This window comes from Mizuhopecten yessoensis, unplaced genomic scaffold (assembly GCF_002113885.1).
Source record: "Mizuhopecten yessoensis strain PY_sf001 unplaced genomic scaffold, ASM211388v2 scaffold3427, whole genome shotgun sequence".
In the NCBI taxonomy this organism is placed as follows: domain Eukaryota; kingdom Metazoa; phylum Mollusca; class Bivalvia; order Pectinida; family Pectinidae; genus Mizuhopecten; species Mizuhopecten yessoensis.
In genome coordinates, this window is record NW_018405039.1 from 444,467 (window position 1) to 469,927 (window position 25,461).

General features: G+C 37.0%; 2 protein-coding genes across 11 annotated transcripts in view; one reads left to right on the forward strand and one right to left on the reverse strand.

The window, feature by feature from the left end:
- The window catches only part of LOC110447464 (zinc finger CCHC domain-containing protein 24-like), a 35,550-nt gene extending 21,320 nt beyond the window's left edge, over nt 1-14,230 (forward strand). Inside the window, exons 4-9 of one of the 9 annotated variants that reach the window (XM_021493175.1) lie at nt 2,781-6,892; nt 8,173-8,352; nt 8,422-8,513; nt 8,612-8,933; nt 9,191-9,350; nt 9,468-14,230. In XM_021493175.1, coding sequence (XP_021348850.1) covers nt 2,781-2,894 — 114 coding nt within the window. In that variant the 3' untranslated portion in view covers nt 2,895-6,892; nt 8,173-8,352; nt 8,422-8,513; ... (1 more) ...; nt 9,191-9,350; nt 9,468-14,230. The other 8 variants (XM_021493177.1, XM_021493176.1, XM_021493178.1 and 5 more) reach the window with 8 other exon arrangements.
- A 3,526-nt stretch (nt 14,231-17,756) lies between these two features.
- LOC110447465 (microsomal triglyceride transfer protein large subunit-like) overlaps nt 17,757-25,461 on the reverse strand; it is a 30,292-nt gene continuing 22,587 nt past the window's right edge. Inside the window, exon 19 of one of the 2 annotated variants that reach the window (XM_021493186.1) lies at nt 17,757-18,030. The gene's annotated coding sequence lies outside the window, so the exon portion shown is untranslated. The remainder of the gene's footprint in view (nt 18,031-25,461) is intronic. The other variant, XM_021493185.1, reaches the window with a different exon arrangement.

A 25,461-nucleotide genomic window follows, 5' to 3' on the forward strand; every position in this document is an offset into this window, starting at 1 on the left:
GACATGTATCCCCTCCTATTTATAAACACCTACCTGCATAGACATGTATACCCTCATATTTACAAACACCTACCTTCATATACATGTATACCCTCATATTTATAATCACCTGCCTTCATAGACATGTATTCCCTCATATTTATAAACCCCTACCTTCATAGACATGTATACACTCATATTTATAAACACCTACCATCATAGACATGTATACCCTCATATTTACAAACACCTACCTTCATATACATGTATACCCTCATATTTATAAGCACCTACCTTCATAGACCTGTATACCCTCACATTTATAAACACCTACCCTCATAGACATGTATACCCACATATTTATAAACACCTGCCTTCATAGATTTGTAGACCCTCATATTTATAAACACTTACCTTCATAGACATGTTTACCCTCATATTTATAAGCACCTACCTTCATAGACATTTATACCCTCATATTTATAATTACCTACCTTCATAGACACGTATACCCTCCTATTTATAAACACCTACCTTCAAAGACATGTATACCCTCATATTTACAAACACCTACCTTCATATACATGTATACCCTCATATTTACAAACACCTACCTTCATAGCCATGTATACCCTCATATTTATAAACACCTCCCTTCATAGACATGTTTACCCTCATATTTATAAACGCCTACCTTCATAGACATCTATACCCTCATATTTATAATCACCTGCCTTCATAGACATGTATCCCCTCCTATTTATAAACACCTACCCTCATAGACATGTATACCCTCATATTTATAAACACCTACCTTCATAGACATGTTTACCCTCATATTGCAAAACACCTACCTTCATAGACATGTATACCCTCATATTTATAAGCACCTACCTTCATAGACATGTATACCCTCCTATTTATAAACACCTACCTTCATAGACATCTATACCCTCATATTTATAAACACCTACCTTCATATACATGTATGCCCTCATATTTATAAACACCTACCTTCATAGACTTGTAGACTCTCATATTTATAAACACCTACCTTCATAGACACGTATACCCTCCTATTTATAAACACCTACCTTCATAGACATGTAGACCCTCATATTTATAAACACCTACCTTCATAGACTTGTATGCCCTCATATTTATAAACACCTACCTTCATAGACATGTATACCCTCATATTTATAAACACCTACCTTCATAGACATGTAGACCCTCATATTTCAAAACACCTAGCTTCATAGACTTGTAGACCCTCATATTTCAAAACACCTACTTTCATAGACATGTGTGACCTCATTTTCCCAAACACCTAGATAGGTATGCCCTCATGTTTACAAACGTCTACCTTCATAGACTTGTATGCCCTCATTTTCCCAAACACCTGCCCTCACAGAGATGGGTATGCCCCCATGTTTTACAAACATCTACCTTCATAGACTTGTATGCACCCATATTCCCAAACACCTGCCCCCACAGAAATAGGTATGCCCTCATGTTTACAAACATCTACCTTCACAGACTTGTATGCACCCATTTTCCCAAACACCTGCCCCCACAGAGATAGGGATGCCCTCATGTTTACAAACAGCTACCTTCATAGACTTGTATGCCCTCATGTTTACAAACACCTACCATAATAGACATGTATGCACCCATATTCCCAAACACCTGCCCCCACAGAAATAGGTATGCCCTCTTGTTTACAAACATCTACCTTCACAGACTTGTATGCACCCATTTTCCCAAACCCCTGCCCCCACAGATAGATATGCCCTCATGTTTACAAACATCTACCTTCATAGACTTGTATGCCCTCATTTTCCCAAACACCTGCCCCCACAGATAGATATGCCCTCATGTTTACAAACATCTACCTTCATAGACTTGTATGCCCTCATTTTCCCAAACACCTGCCCCCACAGAGATAGGTATGCCCTCATGTTTACAAACACCTACCATAATAGACATGTATGCACCCATATTCCCAAATACCTGACACTCATTCACAGGTAAACAGATCTTACTTACCCTCCCAAACAGGTATATTAACAGAAACTGTACAAGCAACATACACCTGTATTAAATCCAATGTTGTTAAGGTCATAGGAGTGTATTGATAAACGGATATATGAAGTATATCCCTAGTATCCAATGTAGGGAGACAGTATCACAATTTCCGCATAATCTAATGTTTAATATTAAAGTGATGAATATTGTATGCTTATTATTGACAGAACAGCGTGTTCTCTCAATATTAAAGTATTTCAAAGCAATTCCAGCATTAATTCAGCTGGTTTTTTATCAATGAGTCACATGTGTCCATTTTTCTGTACCGGCTACCTATTTCACTACTGTGAAGTTTTTCAAGGAAGGTAACTCTTTACATCCAATTACAATGTACTATGTGTACATGGTTTCATTATAAAATGTCAATTTTTAATCATTTACAGATAATTAATTTTACACAATTTCAGCATTTATTAAATTGATATAAATTAATGCAATGCTTATCTATGTTAGTATCATTTTTATTGACATTGTTTTGTCAAAAATTGTGTCTTTCAATTTTTTTTCTAAATTCACTCCTTTTTACATACATTTCCATTTAAAATCCTTAAAGTTCTGACAGCCTATATTTTGTTTTTGGCTGAAAATTTTCTTAACTTCAAAGAAATATAACTACAAAATTTGAAGAAATTCTACTGAGAAATGGCGACACAATCCTATTACCTTAACAGATAACAAACAGCTCACAACATGTTTCTTTTGTCATTTCTTAGAGGCCCCTTGAAAAACCTGATGGCTTGGACGTGTCGGATCAGAGCAAGGTGCACCCACAACATCTTTGTGAAAAGTGCAAGGTATTGGGATATTACTGTAGGAGGATGAACTAGGCCAAGGACAAACAACAAGGTCAAGGACATCATTAAATTTTATAGAGAGGAAGACATGAAATTTTTATAGAGAGGAAGACATGAAATGTTTTCTTTCAATTTCATTGCTGAAAGCAATACAGGGATATGAAATCAAAGCTTTACTGATGAACTGTCTCTCTATAAATTCTATGTACAAAGTACATGTTAAAACAGAGATGACATGACATTTATATTGCATGATAACTTTGATCCAGTATGAACTGTTATGAAATTAACAAAAATTAGTGCTGTTTTAATTTGGGAGTACTGTGTGGTTCATAACCTATTTGATGTACAGCATGTGTATGACATGGAAAATATGTGTCAGTCAAGGTTAAAACAAAAAGAGAAACGTTCTTGTACCTTAAAAAGGGGTTTTAATATCAGCCTCCTTGTAACATGAGGGGTTTAGAGTTTGGATGTTACCATGAGGGGTTTGGATATCACCCCTTCTTACCGTACCACGAAGGCCTTGTAACATGAGGGGTTTGGATATCACCCCTTCTTACAGTACCACGAAGGCCATCAGTGAAGTTGTGGAGATGTGTTGATTGTGAATGATTCTCAAAACAACAGACGAGGTCCTTGAGAAATCTGACATCGGTTTCTTAAAGTCTCTTTCGATTTGACATAATGCCAAGAAATCAACAGTTCATGAATACTGTAAAAGTAGAAATTATTGCTACGTGAAAATACTCTTATTTTTCGTTTTGAGTGAATTGTCACAAAAATATTTAACAAGAATATTCACATTATATATATTTAATACATTAATAAGATACATAGATTTTAGAACAATTGCCATGAAAAAAAGTCCACACCACGATCAGTGTAAGAGTCACAACGTGAACATTTCCACCCGGGAGAGTTTCCAATTTGACAGTATGGAGGAGATGCTTCTTGGCACGAAATATTTGAAAGCTTATTGGAAATTTATTGTCTTGTATACAGAATTTCCACTAGAATGTCATTCTTCCTTTAAAGGAGATATAGGATGCTAGATGTTAGAGTGACTATCACTGCAGTACCACACGGTAAGGGAGACTCATTATAAAACCAGGAACATTTCCTACTGCAGGTCATAACTTAGTGTAAATGGATGATCAGACTTCAGTGCGGACTGGTCACAAGTCCTTATCTGTCCTAGCCACAGTCTTGTGGACAAAAGTATCATCAGACCTATTCTCCTTAATGAAATGACTAGCAATACTACCAACACAGAGTAGGTCTGCCTAAGCTATGGTCTTCAAGGTATCAAATCACTAGCCTCAACTCTTGAGCAATAAAATGGGCAGGTCTTGTTTCCCCCTAACAAAGTCTAAAGCCTAGTCACTGGCCACATTATGTCTAGCCCCAGTCACTGGCCAACAGTATGTCTAAAATTAGTCACTGGTCAACAGTAATTCTAGCCCTGGTCACATGGCCAACAGTATGTCTAGCCCTTGACACTGACCAACATCATGTCTAGCCCTTGTCACTGGCCAACAGTAAGTCTAGCCCTAATCACTGGCCAACATTATGTGTAGCCCTAGTCACTGCCCAACATCATGTCTAGCCCTAATCACTGGCCAACAGTATGGGTAGCTGTGGACCTGGTCAACAGTATGTCTAGCCCTTGTCACTGGCCAACAGTATGTCTAGCCCTTGTGACTGGCCAACAGTATGGGTAGCCGTGGACCTGGCCAACAGTATTAGCCCTGGTCACATGGCCAACAGTATGTCTAGCCCTTGACACTGACCAACATCATGTCTAGCCCTTGTGACTGGCCAACAGTAAGTCTAGCCCTAATCACTGGCCAACATTATGTGTAGCCCTAGTCACTGCCCAACATCATGTCTAGCCCTTGTGGCTGGCCAACAGTATGGGTAGCTGTGGACCTGGTTAACAGTATGTCTAGCCCTTGTCACTGGCCAACAGTATGTCTAGCCCTAGTCACTGGCCAATATTATGTCTAGCCCTTGTGACTGGCCAACAGTATGGGTAGCCGTGGACCTGGCCAACAGTAATTCTAGCCCTGGTCACATCGCCAACAGTATGTCTAGCCCTTGTGACTGGCCAACAGTATGTCTAGCCCTTGTGACTGGCCAACAGTATGTCTAGCCCTTGTGACTGGCCAACAGTATGGGTAGCCGTGGACCTGGCCAGCAGTATGTCTAGCACTGGTCACTGACCAACACTTTATCTTGCCCTAGTCACTTACCAACAGTAAGTCTAGCCCTAGTCACTGGCCAACATAATTTCTAGCCCTAGTCACTAGCCAACAGTATGTGTAGCCCTAGTCACTGACCGTATGTCTAGCACTGGTCACTGGCTAATACTTTATCTTGCCCTAGTCACTTACCAACAGTATGTCTAGCCCTCTCACTGGCCAACAGTATGTCTAGCCCTAGTCACTGGCCAACAGTTTGTCTAGCCCTAGTCACTGGCCAACAGCATGTCTTGACTTAGTCTCTGGCCAACAGTATGTCTAGCCCTTGTCACTGGCCAACAGTATGTCTAGCTGGTCACCTTGCCAACAGCATGGCTGACCCTTGTCATCACACCAACAACTGTGTTGCCTCTGTCATCTCGCCAAGAGTATTGCTGGCTAAGACATCCTGAAGGTCTAGCCCTAATCACTGGCCAACATGTGTAGCCCTAGTCACTGTCCAACACTATGTCTAGCTGGTCACCTTGCCAACAGCATGGCTGACCCTTGTCATCACACCAACAATAGTGTTGCCTCTGTCATCTTGCCAAGAGTATTGCTGGCTAAGATATCCTGAAAGGAGACTGTTGCATTTAACATATGTTAAAAAATAGTGTTATCCTGCGAGATCCTTTTTTCTAGAAAAGGGTTATATTTTAAGGATCAAATGTAAAGAATTAAATTGAAGGTACTAATTCACATTTGGGGTCCATAAAATATTTCAATGGACATGTATTTATAACTTAACGTGAGCTCTCTCCCCTTTCTGTTATTATCTTCTGTGGTATAAAAGTTGCAAGATCAGGGTTACAGCAAGATGTGTATTATGAACTTAGCTGTTGAGTAAACTGGTAGTGTTGGCAGCAGCTAGAGTAGGATATAAATAATATCGGCCGAAAAACAGTAGACTCTCCTGCACTAGCACAGGAGGATAAATTTGTTGACAATTTTCTGGAAAGTGATTGGTGGATAAAATACTTGACTGTGTTGTTCAGAGCTATGGAAGCACAAAGTAATTATTATAAACCTGCTAGGAAGTACAAGAATGACCATGTTACTTGGCAAGCAGGCATTTCCATTTAAACCTGACTTCTCGCACTCCTATATCTATATTTAGGTAATCCCCCTCTTGCTGTCAAATATTGATACTTAAAGCTACTCAAGTGGGACCGACCATAAGTCTCGATTCCAGTGCTACTCTTAGGATCATTGTTCTGAATCTCTACATTCTACTTGCAATTCTCATTGATCTTTAATATATTCCAGATTTTAGTGAGTGGGAACCTGTCTATATAGTTCCTCTGGCCTTGAACAGCATGCCCTTGTCCTAGGTTTTGTTTTATATGTATGTTCAGTATGACTCCCTATTCCAACATGTACTAAGAACAATGAAAACTTTGACCAAGATATGGTAAAGTTGATATGTAAATTTCTGCTTCACAAGAGAATTTAATTCAAGATTATTGATTTATGTTGTAAGACTTTTTTTATTATTATTATTTACACTAAGATTTTTGAGATTTTATATTGATTGATATTTATTTGTATATGATGGGAAGCTGGATAAAAAGTGATTATAATAGAATCAATTGTCATAGATAACTATTCTGTCTATTCCTACTGATTGATTACAGGTGTAACATAGTTTCTGTGCCAGGTGTAACTTTGTTTCTTAGACAGGTGTAATATAGTTTCTGTGACAGGTGTAACAGTTTCCGAGACAGGTGTAACTTTCTGTGACGGGTATAATTTGTTTCTGTGACCGATATAACTTTGTTCCTGTTACAGGTGTAACTTTGTTTCTGTGACAGGTGCAATATAGTTTCTGTTACAGGTGTAACTTTGTTTCTGTGACAGGTGTAACTTTGTTTCTGTGACAGGTGAAACAGTTTCAGTGACAGGTGCAACAGTTTCTGTGAAGTTTGTTTCTGTGACATGTGCAACATAGTTTCTTGTATTCTGTGACAGGTGAAACAGTTTCAGTGACAGGTGCAACAGTTTCTGTGACAGGTGTAACATAGTTTCTGTCACAGTTGTAACTTTGTTTCTGTGACAGGTGTAAGTTTGTTTCTGTGACATGTGCAACATAGTTTCTTGTACAGGTGTAACTTTGGTCCTGTTACAGGGGTAACTTTGTTTCTGCGACAGGTGTAACTTTCTGTGACGGTTATAATTTGTTTCTGTGACATGTGTAAAATAGTTTCTGAAACATGTAAAACATAGTTTCTTTGACAGGTGCAACAGTTTCTGTGCCAGGTGTAACTTTGTCTCTGTGACAGCTGTAACACTTTGTTTCTGTTACAGGTGTAACATAGTTTCTTGGACATGTGTTACATACGTTCTGTGACAGGTGTGATATAGTTTCTGTGACATGTGTTGCATACTTTCTGTGACAGGCGCAACATAGTTTCTGTGGCAGGTGTAACACTTTGTTCCTGTGACAGGTGTAAGTTTGTTTCTGTGACCCATATAACTTTGTTCCTGTTCCAGGTGTAACTTTTTTTCTGTGACAGGTTTAATATAGTTTCTGTTACACCTGTCACAAAAACAAAGTTACACCTGTACCAGGAACAAAGTTACTCCTGTCACAAAAACTGTTGCCCCTGTCACAGAAATTGTTGCGCCTGTCACAGAAACTAGGTTACACCTGTCACAGAGTTATGTTACACCTGTCTCAGAAACAAGGTGTTACACCTGTCACTGAAACAAGGTGTTACACCTGTCACGGAACCTGTTACACCTGTCACAAAAACAAAGTTACACCTGTTACAGAAAGTATGTAACACATTTTAAAAAAACTATGTTACACCTGTAACAGGAACAACGTTACACCAGTCACAGAAACAAAGTTGCACCTGTAACAGAAACAAAATGCTACACCTGTCACAGAGTTATGTTACACCTGTTACAGAAAGTATGTAACACATTTTAAAAAAACTATGTTACCCCTGACACAGAAACTGTTGCGCGTGACACAGAAACTGTTCCACCTGTCACAGAAAGCATGTAACACATGTTACAGAAACTATGTTAAACCTGTCACAGAAAAAAAGTTACACCTGTCACAGGTGTAACTTTGTTTCTGTGACAGGTGCAACATAGTTTCTGTTACAGGTGTAACTTTGTTTCTGTGACAGGTGTAACCTTGTTTCTGTGACAGGTGTAACTTTGTTTCTGTGACAGGTGTAACTTTGTTTCTGTGACAGGTGCAACAGTTTCTGTGACAGGTGCAACAGTTTCTGTGACAGGTGTAACTATGTTGCACCTGTCACAGAAACTGTTGACCTGTCACAGAAACAAAGTTACACCTGTCACAGGTGTAACTTTGTTTCTGTGACAGGTGTAACTTTGTTTCTGTGACAGGTGCAACATAATTTCTGTGACAGGTGCAACATAGTTTCTGTGACAGGTGTAACATAGTTTCTGTGACAGGCGTAACATAGTTTCTGTGACATGTGATACATACTTTCTGTGACAGGTGTAACTTTGTCTTTGTTTCTGTGACAGGTGTAACATAGTTTCTGTGACATGTGTTACATACTTTCTGTGACAGGTGTAAAATAGTTTCTGTAACAGGTATAACATAGTTTCTTTGACAGGTGTAACATAGTTTCTGTGACAGATGTAACTTTGTTTCTGTGACAGGTGTAACATAGTTTCTGTGACAGGTGTAACATAGTTTCTGTGACAGGTGTAACTTTGTTTCTGTGAAAGGTGTAACATAGTTTCTGTGACATGTGTTACATACTTTCTGTAACAGGTGTAACATAGTTTCTGTAACAGGTGTAACATAGTTTCTTTGACAGGTGTAACATAGTTTCTGTGACAGGTGTAACTTTGTTTCTGTGAAAGGTGTAACATAGTTTCTGTGGCAGGTGTAACATAACTCTGTGACAGGTGTAACATTATTTCTGTGACAGGTGTAACATAGTTTCTGTGACAGGTGTAACTTCTTGTTCCTGCAACAGGTGTAACATAACTCTGTGACAGGTGTAACATTATTTCTGTGACAGGTGTAACATAGTTTCTGTGACAGGCGTAACACTTTGTTTCTGTGACAGGTGTAACTTCTTGTTCCTGCAACAGGTGTAACATAACTCTGTGACAGGGGTAACATAATTTCTGGGACAGGTGTAACATAGTTTCTGTAACAGGTGTAACATAGTTTCTGTTACAGGTGTAACTTACATTCTGTGACAGGTGTAACATAGTTTCTGTGACAGATGTAACTTACATTCTGTGACAGGTGTAACACTTTGTTTCTGTGGCAGGTGTAACATAGTTTCTTTGACAGGTGTAACATAGTTTCTGTGACAGAAGTGTAACATAGTTTCTGACAGGTGTAACTTACATTCTGTGACAGGTGTAACTTTGTTTCTGTGACAGGTGTAACACTTTGTTTCTGTGACAAGTGTAACATAGTTTCTTTGACAGGTGCAACATAGTTTCTGTGACAGGTGTAACATAGTTTCTGTGACAGATGTAACTTACATTCTGTGACAGGTGTAACACTTTGTTTCTGTGACAGGTGTAACACTTTGTTTCTGTGACAGGTGTAACATAGTTTCTTTGACAGGTTAAGTTTTCATAAAAGTATCAGAGTAGTATTCAAAATATGGAGAAAGAATAACTTAAAATCTTGATATATTTTTTTGAATTTCGATGAATTTGGAGGCCAAAACGACCCAAACACGACCCACACCATGCTCTTTGGTATTAACAGAGACATACCTGACAGCAACTGTATTGACAAGTCCTGTGATGACAGCTTCTTTGTTGACAGCCTCGTATCGACAGGTCCTGTTTAGACATATCCTGTGTTTACAGCTCTGGTATCCAGGGTCCTATTTTGACAGCTCCATGATTCACAGGTCCTGTGTTGACAGTTTAGTATCAACAGCTAAGGCATTGTGAACTAATTGATGTTACATCTGTATTTAATCACTGAGAAAATATTTCCATGTTCGTTTATTATTATAGAAGGAATTCCTATGTTATGATAAGCTCAATATATGACTGATGTGATGATATGTTCTTGCTGGCCAGGGATGACATCAATGGATTACCCAAGACCATCAAGTTATAAAAACTAATACATGTACAAAATCTTTGTCTTTAAAGATGCACTGGAAGTGTCTCGATGAATGCTCAGTCGGTAATCTGCATTACAAGAAATTGAAAATATCATCATTTTTTATCAATATTTCCTGATCCTGGGAAGCAAAGACTGCCAGTAACAGTTCAAACCCCGGCCAGCAAACATAGTTTCATCTCCTTGAGGTTTTAACTTTCATTAATGATGTTTTTCGTATTCTGTTTCTCTTCTCTTAGAATTTCATTCATTCATATGCTGTTTATTATGAGTTACTATCTCTTTATAACCTTTTCTTGGTGCAAATAATGTTCAAAGTTTGATTTTGAAGAGCAACATTGGAAGAGGGGAAATTGTATATATGAATATAAATTAACAATAAACATTATAATGAATAGATTTTATAATATTTAATTGAGTGAGGTTGTGGTGAAATATGTGTGAATTTTTTTTGACAAAAACTATTTGCATGATAAAATCTTGATTGATGTTTGCGGTGTTAGTATATCTGTCTTTGTATTTTAGAAACGACTTTTATGTATACTTTGCTTTCAGCATGTAGATATTGTGGTTTTTGTTGGTAGATTTTGTTCTTTATTTATAAGTTATAAATTCGCTTTAGTTATTTATGATTATATAAACACTTTATTTGATAGATGTTGTGTAAACATCTAAAAAGGACAAACTTGATGAATATATATATATATGTAAGATGAGTAGTTAAGCCTCATCAGCAATAACGACAGTATGGATGGGTTCGGTATCTGAACAAAGTAATGTTCACCGAGTGCATATTACTTAACTATATATAAAAAATGGGTACATTTATATATATTCAGTTCAAAGTTTAATATGATCTGAATATCTATATGCAAACTAAACTTCAACTAATTAATTAATTTCATCACATTTTCATAATACATTGTGATTTAAATTTTAAAAGCAAAACTTTTTGAAATGTTTGATTATAAACATACTTATTTTGGTAATAATGATATTTTGTCACTTTTTACAACAATATGAAAGTACATAAAGTTAAATGTTAAATCATTAAAGCACTAATCCATGATGCATGTAACTTGAAATAGGTTGCAAATGCATTGAAACACAAGTGTTCTCTTGTGTTCTAGTATGTTAAAAGTATCTAGATACAAATTAGGGAGAGTAGTACCTGTATTCAGCAACGTTGTCCTTTTTTATTCTATACTTTGTATCAATGTCAAAATACACTGTATCAATGTCAAAATACACTGTATCAATGTCAGTCTAATAACAATATCAATGTCAGTCTAATTACAATATCAATGTCAAAATACACTGTATCAATGTCAAAATACACTATCAATGTCAAAATACACCATCAATGTCAGTCTAATTACACTGTATCAATGTCAGTCTAATAACACTGTATCAATGTCAGTCTAATTACAATATCAATGTCTGTCTAATTACACTGTATAAATATCGGTCTAATTACAATATCAATGTCTGTCTTATTACATGTATCAGTCTAATTACAATATCATTGTCGGTCTAATTACACTGTATCAATGTCATTCTAATAACACTGTATCATTGTCTGTCTGATGACACTATCAATATCGGTCTAATTAAACTGTATCAATGTCAGTCTAATTACATTGCATCAATATCAGTCTAATTACACTATATCAATTAAACTGTATCAATGTCATTCTAATAGCACTGAATTATTGTCAGTCTAATTACACTGTATCAATATCGGTCTAATTACACTGTATCAATGTCATTCTAATAACACTGTATCATTGTAATTACACTGTATCAATATCGGTCTAATTAAACTGTATCAATGTCAGTCTAATTACATTGCATCAATATCAGTCTAATTACATTGTATCAATTGTCAGTCTAATTACATTGTATTAATATCTGTCTAATATTTGTGTAATTACATTGTATCAATATCATAATTACATTATCAATATCAGTCTAATTACAATGCATCAATATCAGTCTAATTATGATGTATCAATATCAGTCTAATTACAATGTATCAAAATCAATATCAGTCTAATTACATTGCATCAATATCATTCTAATTACACTGTATCAGTTGTCAGTCTTATTACATTGTTTTAATATCGGTCTTATTACATTGCATCAATATCATTCTAATTACACTGTATCAATATCGGTCTAATTACACTGTATAAATATCAGTCTAATTACAATGTATCATGGTCTTTTTAATTACACTGTATCAAAGTCAGTCTAATTGCATTGTATCAATGTCAGTGTAATTACATTGCATCAATGTCAGTGTAATTATATTGCATCAATATCAGTGTAATTACATTATGCATCAATATCAGTCTAATTATAATATATCAATATCAGTCTAATTATGATGTATCAATATCAGTCTAATTACACTGTGTCAATATTAGTCTAATCACAATGTATCAAGGTTGGTCTAATTACACTGTATCAATGTTAGTCTAATTACACTGCATCAATGTCGGTCTAATTACAATGTATCAATATCAGTCTAATTACACTGTATCAATATAAGTCTAATTACACTGTATCAAGGTTGGTCTAATTACACTGTATCAATGTTAGTCTAATTACACTGTATCAATGTCAGTCTAATTACACTATCATTGTCAGTCTAATTGCACTATCAATGTTAGTCTACTTACACTGTATCAATGTCATTCTAATAGTGTATAAATGTTAGTCTTATTACACTGTATCGTTGTCAGTTTTATTACACTGTTTATCAAGTTGTGACTAATTATTATGCTGGGTATCAATATCATTTAAATAGAAAATTAGTTGCATGTTGGTGATGATGATGTCAATTGTTTCAGGTACATAGAATTTTCCATATCATCTTTTGTTATATGTCTGGAATATCACTTCATGGCAATATGCATAGATATTAAGAAGAGGTAAACGTATTGTTTAATTTCTATATATTGTTTCAAGAATGATATGTATATATTTGTTTACAAATGAAAAGACCAAATAATTCATAATGCTCATTTCTTGATATGAAGAAAGATTTGTTTTCTATTATTTCTGTTCCAATGCCTGTATTTCATATAACAGGTTATAAGAAACCCATATTTTCACACATTATCATGATTAAAATACAAGTAATTTTCTATAGTTATATGTACTCTTTGAGTAGGGTGTAGATATCTTAACTCCATTATTGAACCATTTGGGACTGTTGCCCTAAATAGTGTAGTACTATATTTTGCATTAGTTTTATAATTTATGATAAGTAATCATTTTAATTTCAGTTATTATTACCTAGTTGTAAGAAGGTTGGATGTCATATTTTCTTACCTGTTGTACACATTTCTATAAGCTTGTGTTGTATTTACTACAAGAAATATTTGTGTTGTATACAATATAAGCTAGTGAGTCATTTACAACATGAACTTGTATGTTTGTACAATAAGAACTCGCATTTCACACAAGATATGATGAGATTGTGTGTCATACAAGATAAACTTGTGTGGTTACCACAATAAGTTTGTGTAGTGAACCCAATAAGTTTGTCTGGTGTAGGCTTATATGATGCAATAAGTTTGTCTGGTGTAGGCTTACATGATGCAATAAGTTTGTCTGGTGAACACAGTACTTGGTATGGTGATGTAAACCTCACAATGTAAGTTTTTGTAATCTGACACACAGTATAATACACTTGTGTGCCTTAACTATATATAATATTATATGCGTGTACATTCTAGTCTTTCCAGACAGGTGTAACTTGTTCCATATGTGCCAAAATCAGTTGTACATAATTTTTACCCGAGTTTGGCAGTTTGATTTGCGTGCAATACTATGGTAACTGTACCACAGTGTTCCTATTAACTGTTTGAGCGTTGTGAGTTTACCCATTTTATTTAGCATGCAGATGAATGAAAAGTTGTAAGCAAGAACAAAATAGTGTGCATTTATTTCTATTTTTTGTTTTATATATTCAATGTCTTCATTTGTAATTTACCAGCTCTTCATTAAAATTTCTTTTTGTGAAATATGGATAGTCATTGTTATTTATACAAAAAGGATTCTATATATATGAACTACTTTACATCATTACTATCAATGAAAGTTTTTAGCCCACCATCATCTGATGGTGGGCTATTCAAATCACCCTGCGTCCTTGGTCCGTTGTCCGTGGTCCGTCGTCTAAGAAGTACCGGAGGGATCTTTCTCAAATTTTATATGCAGGTTCCCCTTGGTCCTTAGCTGTGCAGGGCAACTTTTGAGTCTGATCGGATAAACAACATGGCCGACAGGCAGCCATCTTGGATTTTGATAGTAAAAGTTTGTTATCACTATTTCTCAAGAAGTACTAGAGGGATCTTTCTATTCCTCAAGAAGTACTAGAGGGATCTTTCTCAAATTTTATATGTAGGTTCCTCTTGGTCCTTAGCTGTGCAGGGCAACTTTTGAGTCTGATCGGATAAACAACATGGCCGACAGGCAGCCATCTTGGATTTTGATAGTGAAAGTTTGTTATTGCTATTTCTCAAGAAGAACCAGAGGAATCTTTCTTGGTTCTTAGCTGTGCAGGGCAACTTTTGAGACTGATCGGATAAACAATATGGCCGACAGGCAGCCATCTTGGATTTTGATAGTGAAAGTTTGTTATCGCTATTTCTCAAGAAGTACCAGAGGGATCTTTCTCAAATTTTATATGTAGGTTCCCCTTGGTCCTTAGCTGTGCAGGGCAACTTTTGAGACTGATCGGATAAACAACATGGCCGACAGGCAGCCATCTTGGATTTTGATAGTGTAGGTTTGTTACCGCTATTTCTCCGGAAGAACTAGAGGGATCTTTCTTAAATTTTATATGTAGGTTCCCCTTGGTCCTAGCTGTGCAGGGCAATTTTTGAGACTGATCGGATAAACAACATGGCCGACAGGCAGCCATCTTGGATTTTGATATTGTAGGTTTGTTACCGCTATTTCTCCGGAAGAACTAGAGGGATCTTTCTTAAATTTTATATGTAGGTTCCCCTTGGTCCTAGCTGTGCAGGGCAATTTTAGAGACTGATCGGATAAACAACATGGCCGACAGGCAGCCATCTTGGATTTTGATAGTGAAAGTTTGTTATCGCTATTTCTCGGGAAGTACGGGAGGGATCTTTCTCAAATTTTAAATGTAGGTTCCCCTTGATCCCTCGTTGTGTATGTTATATTTTGAGACTGATCATAAAAACAAAATGGATTAAAAGAAGAACTAAACAGATCTTTCTCATATTGCAATGATCGATTCTATTTCTTTCACATTAAGTACTGTACTAGTAAATATGTGAAATGACAAACTCACTTTGAAGGTTGGCTTTCATACACATCAGTATTAAGTTTAGATCAAAAGTTACCTCAAGGTGCATTTACTGTTAACATGACTCGATCAAACAGATTAGAGGAAAGAAGAGAAAAGATCGAACTGACAAAGAACTAATGAAGATGGTACAAAGGTGGGCGCCAAGATCCCTCTGGGATCTCTTGTTAATTAATGGTATTACAGTACTTGGTCAGTTGAACTGAATGTAGACTGGCCCCTATCTCTAGAATATTGAATTATTTAGAAATGAGTTAGAAAAAAATAAACTCTTAATCATTTTGATCGCTTGGATGTCTAATTCTAGAGACCCTAAGTTCTCAAACTAGGGGGAGATTAGCTAGCCAGGAAATTCTTCATAAAAACTGGTAGCCAGTCTAAACTGAATGGTATTCCATCATTAGTACTCCATCATCACTTACGTACTCCAGTTCAGTTCATGGAACAATTTCCCAGGTTAACGGCACCAGTCAACCATGAGGTCTAGATGGTTTGACAGCGTTTTCAGTAGTAGTACTTCATCAGTAGGAGCCAATACTTCGTAAGCAGTACAAAAACAGGAGAGCTACAAATACCAACGGTACTTAATCTTTTCTCCATTAACAGTATTCTTTTTCCAAAGAACAGTGCATTGTAGTAATCAAAATGTATATCATCTATAACGCATCATTCTTTTTATCATTCACAGCAGGATCGGAAGACAATCTGCATCATCAGAAATATTCTATTAGAAGTTCTTCATCTATGTTACAGTATTGCAACAAAAGTATACCATCAAAGTACAAACTTAGTACATACCTGTTGACTTACGAGGATCTAAATCATCAGGTATCCATGGTATATATATCTGGGACCTACCAAACGAGTTCTCTATATCAAAGGAAATAGGTTTTTTACATTTCAATATATTTCAATATATTTCAATAGTTCTCAACGGTTAATAGTTCTTTACAGTAAATATATTTCAATAGTTCTCAACGGTAAATAGTTCTTTACAGTAAACATATTTCAATAGTTCTCAACAGTAAATAGTTCTTTACAGTAAATATATTTCAATAGTTCTAACAGGAAATAGTTCTTTACAGTAAATATATTTCAATAGTTCTCAACGGTAAATAGTTATTTACAGTAAATATATTTCATTAGTTCTCCACAGTAAATAGTTCTTTACAGTAAATATATTTCAATAGTTCTCATCGGTAAATAGTTCTTTACCATAAATACATTTCAATAGTTCTCAACAGTAATGGTTCTTTACAGTAAATATATTTCAATAGTTCTCAACGGTTACTAGTTCTTTACAGTAAATATATTTCAATAGTTCTCTACAGTAAATAGTTCTTCACAGTAAATATATTTCAATAGTTCTCGACTGTAAATAGTTCTTTACAGTAAATATATTTCAATATTTCTCGACTGTAAATAGTTCTTTAAAGTAAATATATTTCAATAGTTCTCAATGGTAAATAGTTCTTTACAGTAAATATATTTCAATAGTTCTAACAGGAAATAGTTCTTTACAGTAAATATATTTCAATAGTTCTCAACGGTAAATATATTTCAATAGTTCTCGACTGGAAATAGTTCTTTACCATAAATACATTTCAATAGTTCTCAACGGTAAATATATTTCAATAGTTCTTTACAGTAAATATATTTTAATAGTTCTCTACAGTAAAATGGATGTTTTGATGAATACAAGAGGAACCAAAAAGTAGTTAAACATATTTAAATAGGACACATGAAATAATTTCTTTACACTTGCACAAATATATAGCAAAGCCAAGGGGTCACAACAAACTGACAGTTTTCTTGACTTCCTGTTAAATCGTGGTAATTTTTTAACGAGTTGAGTAAATGTACTGATATTTTTCACAAGAATGAAACACCAGGAAATTTTTTAAAATGCTGAACTTAGTGAAGTAGTTTCCTGTGGGCATAAATTGTATGGAGTTTGACATTCACGAAAAGATAAGCCTGTATCTCAACATGGATAAGGCTGTATATCAACATGGATAAGGCTGTATCTCAACATGGATAAGCCTGTATCTCAGCATGGATAAGCCTGTATCTCAACATGGATAAGGCTGGATCTCAACATGGATAAGGCTGGATCTCAACATGGATAAGAAACAGATAAACACGAAAAGATAACACTGGATCTCAACATGGATAAGAATTTGCAAAGGACCTTAAAGAAATGAACACGGATAAACTCGGAAATATAAGGAAAAGATATTTTTATTAAAAATAAAATTTGGTGTTGGTCTAGATGTTGACAATATGATATGTAAATTGGCTCTGTATTGTCATCAATGGGAGACTTGATTGTTGCTGTATACAAATGGCGATGTGGGATTTTGGAAAGTGTTGAGTATTGTCAGGATCATTGGTTACAGCAGTCTGGATTCCATCATCACCCTGAAACCGGCAAAGTTTTACTTATCCACATTGGTCATGTCATACAGATGTAAGCCAATTCATCTGTGAATGATAAAAATCAATATAATGGTAATGAAACTAGGCCAACATAGAAAAGAAGTTATGCAATTTTGCAGATATTAAAAACAATTATTCTATCTAAATGCATATAAACTGATGTCCTATGTTAAATAATATTTTAATTCATCAATAGAATAAACACAATTCTTTTCTTATAATTGTATTCCATAAACAAAGTAGCTATAATGGGACACAGAGGTCGGACTACCATATGTATCATTCTTGGTGTAAGATGTTATCTGAAAGTATCTGTGTAATGGCTTCCACATGGCTAGAGAGATTGACCCCAAACAAGGCCCTGAACAGTATGAGAGGGTTGGCCCTAGGGGGTTCAGTTAGGAAGACTGATCCTGACAAATGCCCAGAAGGGGAGAGACTGATTAGCCCCATGAGGTCAATGGGAGGAATGACCCCAACCAAGGCTCCTCTGAGGGGAGGATTGCACCCCCCCCCCCCCCAAAGGGNCCCCCCCCCCCACAAAGAGAGGGGGGTGTTGGTAGGGAGGACTGATACCAAGGCCATATGGAGGGTTGACAGGGAGGGAAACATTTGATAAACATCCTCCTCCACCCACCACTAACATATCATAGATTCTCAGACCAGGGGGCAGGCAGACCAGTAAACCAAATACATCATGTTATTAGTAAACAAAATACAAAAGTTAATTATAACTACCTGGTACATCAAAATGTCTACTTCATGAACTTGCCCTTATACTATCAAAGTCCAACACTGTAAATCATTGTAACCTAGTTTTTTTATTACAAAGAATTTTAATCTGTATAGGTTTCCAATTCGTGAACTTGTGGTGTTACATTCCATAAACTTGCTGTCCAACCACATGTGCACATAAATCAAGCATCACTGTAGCAGAAGGAATCTCCATCAAGGGAGTCTCCCAGTACCAATACATATAGTTATCACCTAATTAACACTACATAGATATTGTCGGATAAACCAGACAACCCTTACATAACTATGTTAGATTGATGATATTCTACTTACAATACTGACATAACTTATGTTTTATTGACAATTAATTCAGACTTTTTTTCAGCAAAATTAATTAACAAGAACCTTAAAATCAACTTAATACAATAAAATAAGTGATTTAATTAGTATAGTGTCACTGCCTCCATGAGTACTACTGGATCCCACAAACTGATATTTAGGCCATTCCATGGTAGACACTTTATAGCTATTTTTAAGTTGTAACTTAAATGACACAAAAGCATAATTTAAACATATAGTTCTGTTTTTAGCTCACCTGGTCCAAAGGACCATGGTGAGCTTATACCATACCGCAGCGTACGTCGTACGTCTGTTTCCGTCCGTCAACTTTTCCTTTAAAACGCTACTTCTCCTGAATGACCAAGTAGATTTTGACCAAATTTGGTCAGAAGCATCCTTGGGTGAAGGGGAACAAATAAATGGGGGGTCTGGCCCCCCTGGGGGCTGAGGGGCGGGGCCCAATAGGGGAAATATAGCAAATTCTTTGAAATCCTTCTTCTTCTGTAGGAATGAAAGGATTTGTTCCATATTTGGTCTGAAGCATCCTTGGGTGAAGGGGAACCAATTTTGCGTAAACGGTGGGTCTGGCCCCCCCCCCCTGGGGGCTGAGTGGCGGGGCCCAATAGGGGAAATATAGCAAATTCTTTGAAATCCTTCTTCTTCTGTAGGAATGAAAGGATTTGTTCCATATTTGGTCTGAAGCATCCTTGGGTGAAGGGGAACCAGTTTTGTATAAACCGTGGGTCTGGCTCCCTAAGGGCCTGAGGGGCAGGGCCCAATAGAGGAAACATAGCAAATTCTTTAAAATCTTTCTTCTTCTGTAGGAATGAAAAGATTTGGTCCATATTTGGTCTGAAGCATTCTTAGGTGAAGGGGAACCAGTTTTGTATAAACGGTGGGTCTGGCCCCCATGGGGGCTGAGGGGCAGGACCCAGTAGGGGAAATATAACAAATTCTTTAAAATCCTTCTTTTTCTGTAGGAATGAAAGGATTTTGTCCATATTTGGTGTGGAACGTCCTTGGGTAAAGGGGATTCAATTTTGTATAAGCAATGGGTATGGTCTCCAAGGGGGCAGAAGGGTGGGGCCTAATAGGAGAAATAGAGGTAAACCTTTAAAATCATTCTACCATAGGGATGAAGGGATTTCTTCCCAATTTGGTCTGGAGGATCTTGGGCAAAAGGGACTCAATTTTGTATAAACAGTGAGTGTGCCACCGCTGGGGGCAGAAGGGCAGGGCCCAATAGGGGAAACATAGAAAATTCTTGACAGGATTTTGTCAAAATTTGGTATGAAGCATCCTTGGGTGAAGGGGAACCAATTTTATATAAATGGTGTGTCTAACCCCCCTTGAAGCAGAGAGGCGGGCGGGGCCCATAGGGGGAATAGAGGGAAAACCTTTAAAATCCTTCTTCTACCATAGAGATTAAGGGATTTTATCCTAATTTAGTCTGGAGCATCCTTGGGCCAAGGGGACTCAATTTTGTATAAGCAGTGGGTGTGGTTTTCCAGGGGGCAGAAGGGCGTGGCCCAATAAGAGAAATAGAGGTAAAACCTTTAAAATGCTTCTTCGACCATAGGGATTAGGGGTTTTATCCTAATTTAGTCTGGAGCATTCTTGGGTCAAGGGGACTCAATTTTGTATAAGCAGTGGGTGTGGTGAAATTTCATATGTACTTACAGAGCCTACCATGGAGTGCTATATCTTTACTTCATACCATTTTTTAAAAACATATTCAGGTGAGTGATACAGGCCCTCTGGGCCTCTTGTTTATTGTTAAAAGCAAAATCTTCACTTTATAAATTTGTACTAAGCTAACACAATACACATGTACTTCATATTCGTTTTATCACTATACATTACTGTCAAACCATGTTAATCAAACCACAACTAATCCAGTTGTCCCACCATCCAGCCATGCAGTGTTTTAGGGGACAACATTATCTTGTTCTATTTAAAAACAGCTTCCCAAACCATGACACTTTCATGTCAGTACATATGTAATGGAATAATGGTATCAACTTGCACATACTGGATTTTATTGTCATTAAAAAAATGTTGATCACAAAATTCTGTACATTAGATGTAGTAAATGGAAAGAGAAGTAAGGACCTACAAATAGATCTGAAAATGGATGTGAATACCAGTTACCATGGTAACATAACCTTATAGCAGCAATACCCAGATAAGACCCCCATCAAGACACATGGCTGACAGAGCTAGTCAGCTGTAGGACACCCCCTTCAAACTCCACAGAATACCCCCTCCCCTAGTCTTCAAAGCATTTCTCATAGCCCTATAACTAACATACACATCTAAATAAAGACTTGCATAATAGGTCTATGCAACACACAGTATGGTGTTACCAAAGAAACTTAAGATTTATCTCAAATAAGTGCCATATGCAGTCCAAGTGTTATGTAACACAAACTTAAGTACTGAAATATCTATCATATACCTAATAGCTTCTCACAGGAAACAAGGACTTAGCTGCTATTTGTATGACACACCACTATCATGTAGCAGATACGGTATATAAACAAACGGTGTTGGCATGGCAAAATTGGATTATGATTGAGTAAAAATATGTGGAAGAAAGTAATCTAAAAATATCAGTACAATGGGGTAGGCAGGACAAGGTGGGATTGGGTGGAGTAGTTGGGTGGGTGGGCTACTGAACTTCATTACCTTCCAGCAGCTATAGTATGACCACAGATTTGTGTCCGGGAGGAACATGTGCCCCAAGACAAAGAAATACATACAACAGAGAGAGAGAGAGAGGTCCCCCTCTAAAGTAGGTTAAGTGACATTCTCTTTTTGGACAAGTCTCGCAGTGTAAGTTTGGAGGGCTAAACAGACATACTATGGACCAGTCTGACCCCTCCAAGGTAGCCTAAGGACATGTAATATCCCCACATCATAAGACAGAGGGCTACAATGACATGCTAAGTGTGGACCATATTCCATAGTGTTAGACTAGATGGCTACAAGGACATGCTATGTGTGGACCATATTCCATAGTGTTAGACTGGAGGGCTACAAGGACCTACTATGTGTGGACCATATCCCATAGTGTTAGACTAGTGGGCTACAAGGACACACAATATGTGAACCAGTCTCCGTAGTGTTAGACTAGATGGCTAAAAGGACATGCTATGTGCGGACCATATTCCATAGTGTTAGACTAGAGGGCTACAAGGACACACTATACGTGGAACAGTCTCCATATTGTTAGACTAGAGGGCTACAAGGACACACTATATGTGAACCAGTCTCCATAGTGTTAGACTAGAGAGCTACAAGGACACACTATATGTAGACCAGTCTCCATAGTGTTAGACTAGAGGGCTACAAGGGCACAATATATGTGGAACAGTCTCCATAGTGTTAGACGAGAGGGCTACAAGGACACACTATACGTGGAACAGGCTCCATATTGTTAGACTAGAGGGCTACAAGGACACGATATATGTGGACCAGTCTCCATAGTGTTAGACCAGAGGGCTACAAGGACACAATATATGTGGAACAGTCTCCATAATGTTAGACTAGAGGCCTACAAGGACACACTATATGTGGGCCAGTTTCCATAGTGTCAGACTAGAGGGCTACAAGGACACAATATAGGTGGACCAGTCTCCATAGTGTTAGACTAGAGGGCTACAAGGATACAATATATGTGGATCAGTCTCCATAATGTTAGACTAGAGGACTACAAGGACACACTATATGTGGACCAGTCTCCATAGTGTTAGACTAGAGGGCTACAAGGACACAATATATGTGGACCAGTCTCCATAGTGTTAGACTAGAGGGCTACAAGGACACACTATATGTGGAACAGTCGCCATAGTGTTAGACTAGAGGGCTACAAGGTCACAATATACGTGGACCAGTCTCCATAGTGTTAGACTAGAGGGCTACAAGGACACAATATATGTGGAACAGTCTCCATAGTGTTAGACTAGAGGGCTACAAGGACACACTATATGTGAACCAGTCTCCATAGTGTTAGACTAAGAGGGCTATAAGGACACACTTTACGTGGACCAGTCTCCATAGTATTAGACTAGAGGGCTACAAGGACACACTATACGTGGACCAGTCTCTATAGTGTTAGACTAGAGGGCTACAAGGACACAATATACGTGGACCAGTCTCCATATTGTTAGACTAGAGGGCTACAAGGACACACTATATGTGGACAAGTCTCCATAGTGTTAGACTAGAGGACTACATGGTCACAATATACGTGGACCAGTCTCCATAGTGTTAGACTAGAGGGCTACAAGGACACACTATACGTGGACCAGTCTCCATATTGTTATACTAGAGGGCTACAAGGACACACTATATGTGGACCAGTCTCTATAGTGTTAGACTAGAGGGCTACAAGGACACACTATATGTGGACCGGTCTCCATAGTGTTAGACTAGAGGGCTACAAGGTCACAATATACGTGGACCAGTCTCCATAGTGTTAGACTAGAGAGCTACAAGGACACACTATATGTGGACCAGTCTTCATAGTGTTAGACTAGAGGGCTACAAGGTCACAATATACGTGGACCAGTCTCCATAGTGTTAGACTAGAGGACTACAAGGACACAATATACGTGCAGCTGTCTGCCCAGTATACTCATACACCAGTAACTGTCAGTATCAATGAACCTCCTATGTACTCTCTCACTGACTAATAATCTTACACCGAACTCAACTGCAATGTCAATCACTACTGCATTTCCATCCCCTCCTACATGAATATGCATCAGCTACAGCTAATGACCCACCCACTAAGAAAGATAACTCTGATAATATTTCACATCTATCTTCTATCATAAGCTAGGTATGAGAAAAGGTGAGGTAGAAACAAGGAAAACAAATCTTTTCAAAAAACAAAAAGAAAAAAAAAGCAATATACTTAGATGTAGGGGAATGTGTTGTACTAATTTAATGTTAATGTAGAAAGTCATAAATATATGTATAGAAGCTGTTTTACTGAAAGACATAACATAGATTTACATAGATATCATATAAAGACCATTGGGTATTTTCATATATTAAATTCTACACATGTACATGTACACAGTAAGAATGGTAAAAAAATCCATTAAATATGTATATTTACATACCAAATACTTTTGATATCCAAAACTAAGAACCATGAAGAACCCTTAGGTAAAATTTGAGAAAGATCCCTCGAGTACTTTCTGAGAAATATTGCTAATAAAATTTAATCTCAAATTCAAGATGGCTGTTTATCGGCCATCTTGGTTTTCCCTTCAGTCCCAAAATTTGATATACATAATAAGGGACCATGGGGAAGTTTCATTTGAAATATGTAAGTTCTGAGAAAAAGTGCTAACAAGCTTTAACTTTCATATTCAAGATGGCTGTCTGTCGCCCATCTTGGTTTTGTGATCAGTCCAAAAAAACCCAATATGCATAACTAGGGACCATGGGGATCCTTCATGTGAAATTTTAGAAAGATCCCTCCAGTACTTCTGAGAAAAAGTGCTAACAAACTTTAACTCACAAATTCAAGATGGATGTCTGTTGGCCATCTGGGTTTTGTGATCAGTCCCAAAAATTGATATACATAACTAGGGACCATGGGGAATCTTCATGTGAAATCTGAGAAAGATCCTCAGTACTTTCTGAGGAATAGTGTTAACAAAAATTGTTTAAGGATGGACAGAATGACAAATGACAGATGGACCACTGATGCAGGGTGATTTGAAAAGCCCACCATCTGATGATGGTGGCTAATCAAATACCTGAATGTCAGTAAATTATAACATCAATAAGTTGGTAAGTACATCATTACATTCCTGATCATCATTTGTAACTACATGCATCTGTTGACAATTGTTTACCTTAAAGGTCAGGAATACCTGTGTAAGGTGTAACTTTTAACTACATTGTTTGTCAGAAATACCGGTGTTAGGTGTAACTTTTAACTACCTTGATTGTCAGAACTACCGGTGTTATGTGTAACTTTTAACTACCTTGTTTGTCAGAAATACCGGTGTTATGTGTAACTTTTAACTACCTTGTTTGTCAAAAACACCGGTGTTAGGTGCAACTTTTAAGTACCTTGTTTGTCAGAAATACCGGTGTTATGTGTAACTTTTAACTACCTTGTTTGTCAAAAACACCGGTGTTAGGTGCAACTTTTAAGTACCTTGTTTGTCAGAAATACCGGTGTTAGGTGTAACTTTTAACTACCTTCTTTGTCACAAATTAAAGATGCTACCTTACTAGTCTCTGTCTTTCAGTGTTAGGTGTAATGTTTAACTACCCTACTAGTCCGTGTCTATCAGTGTTAGGTGTAACGTTTAACTACATTACTAGTCCAGGTCTATCAGTGTTAGGTGTAACGTTTAACTACCTTACTAGTCC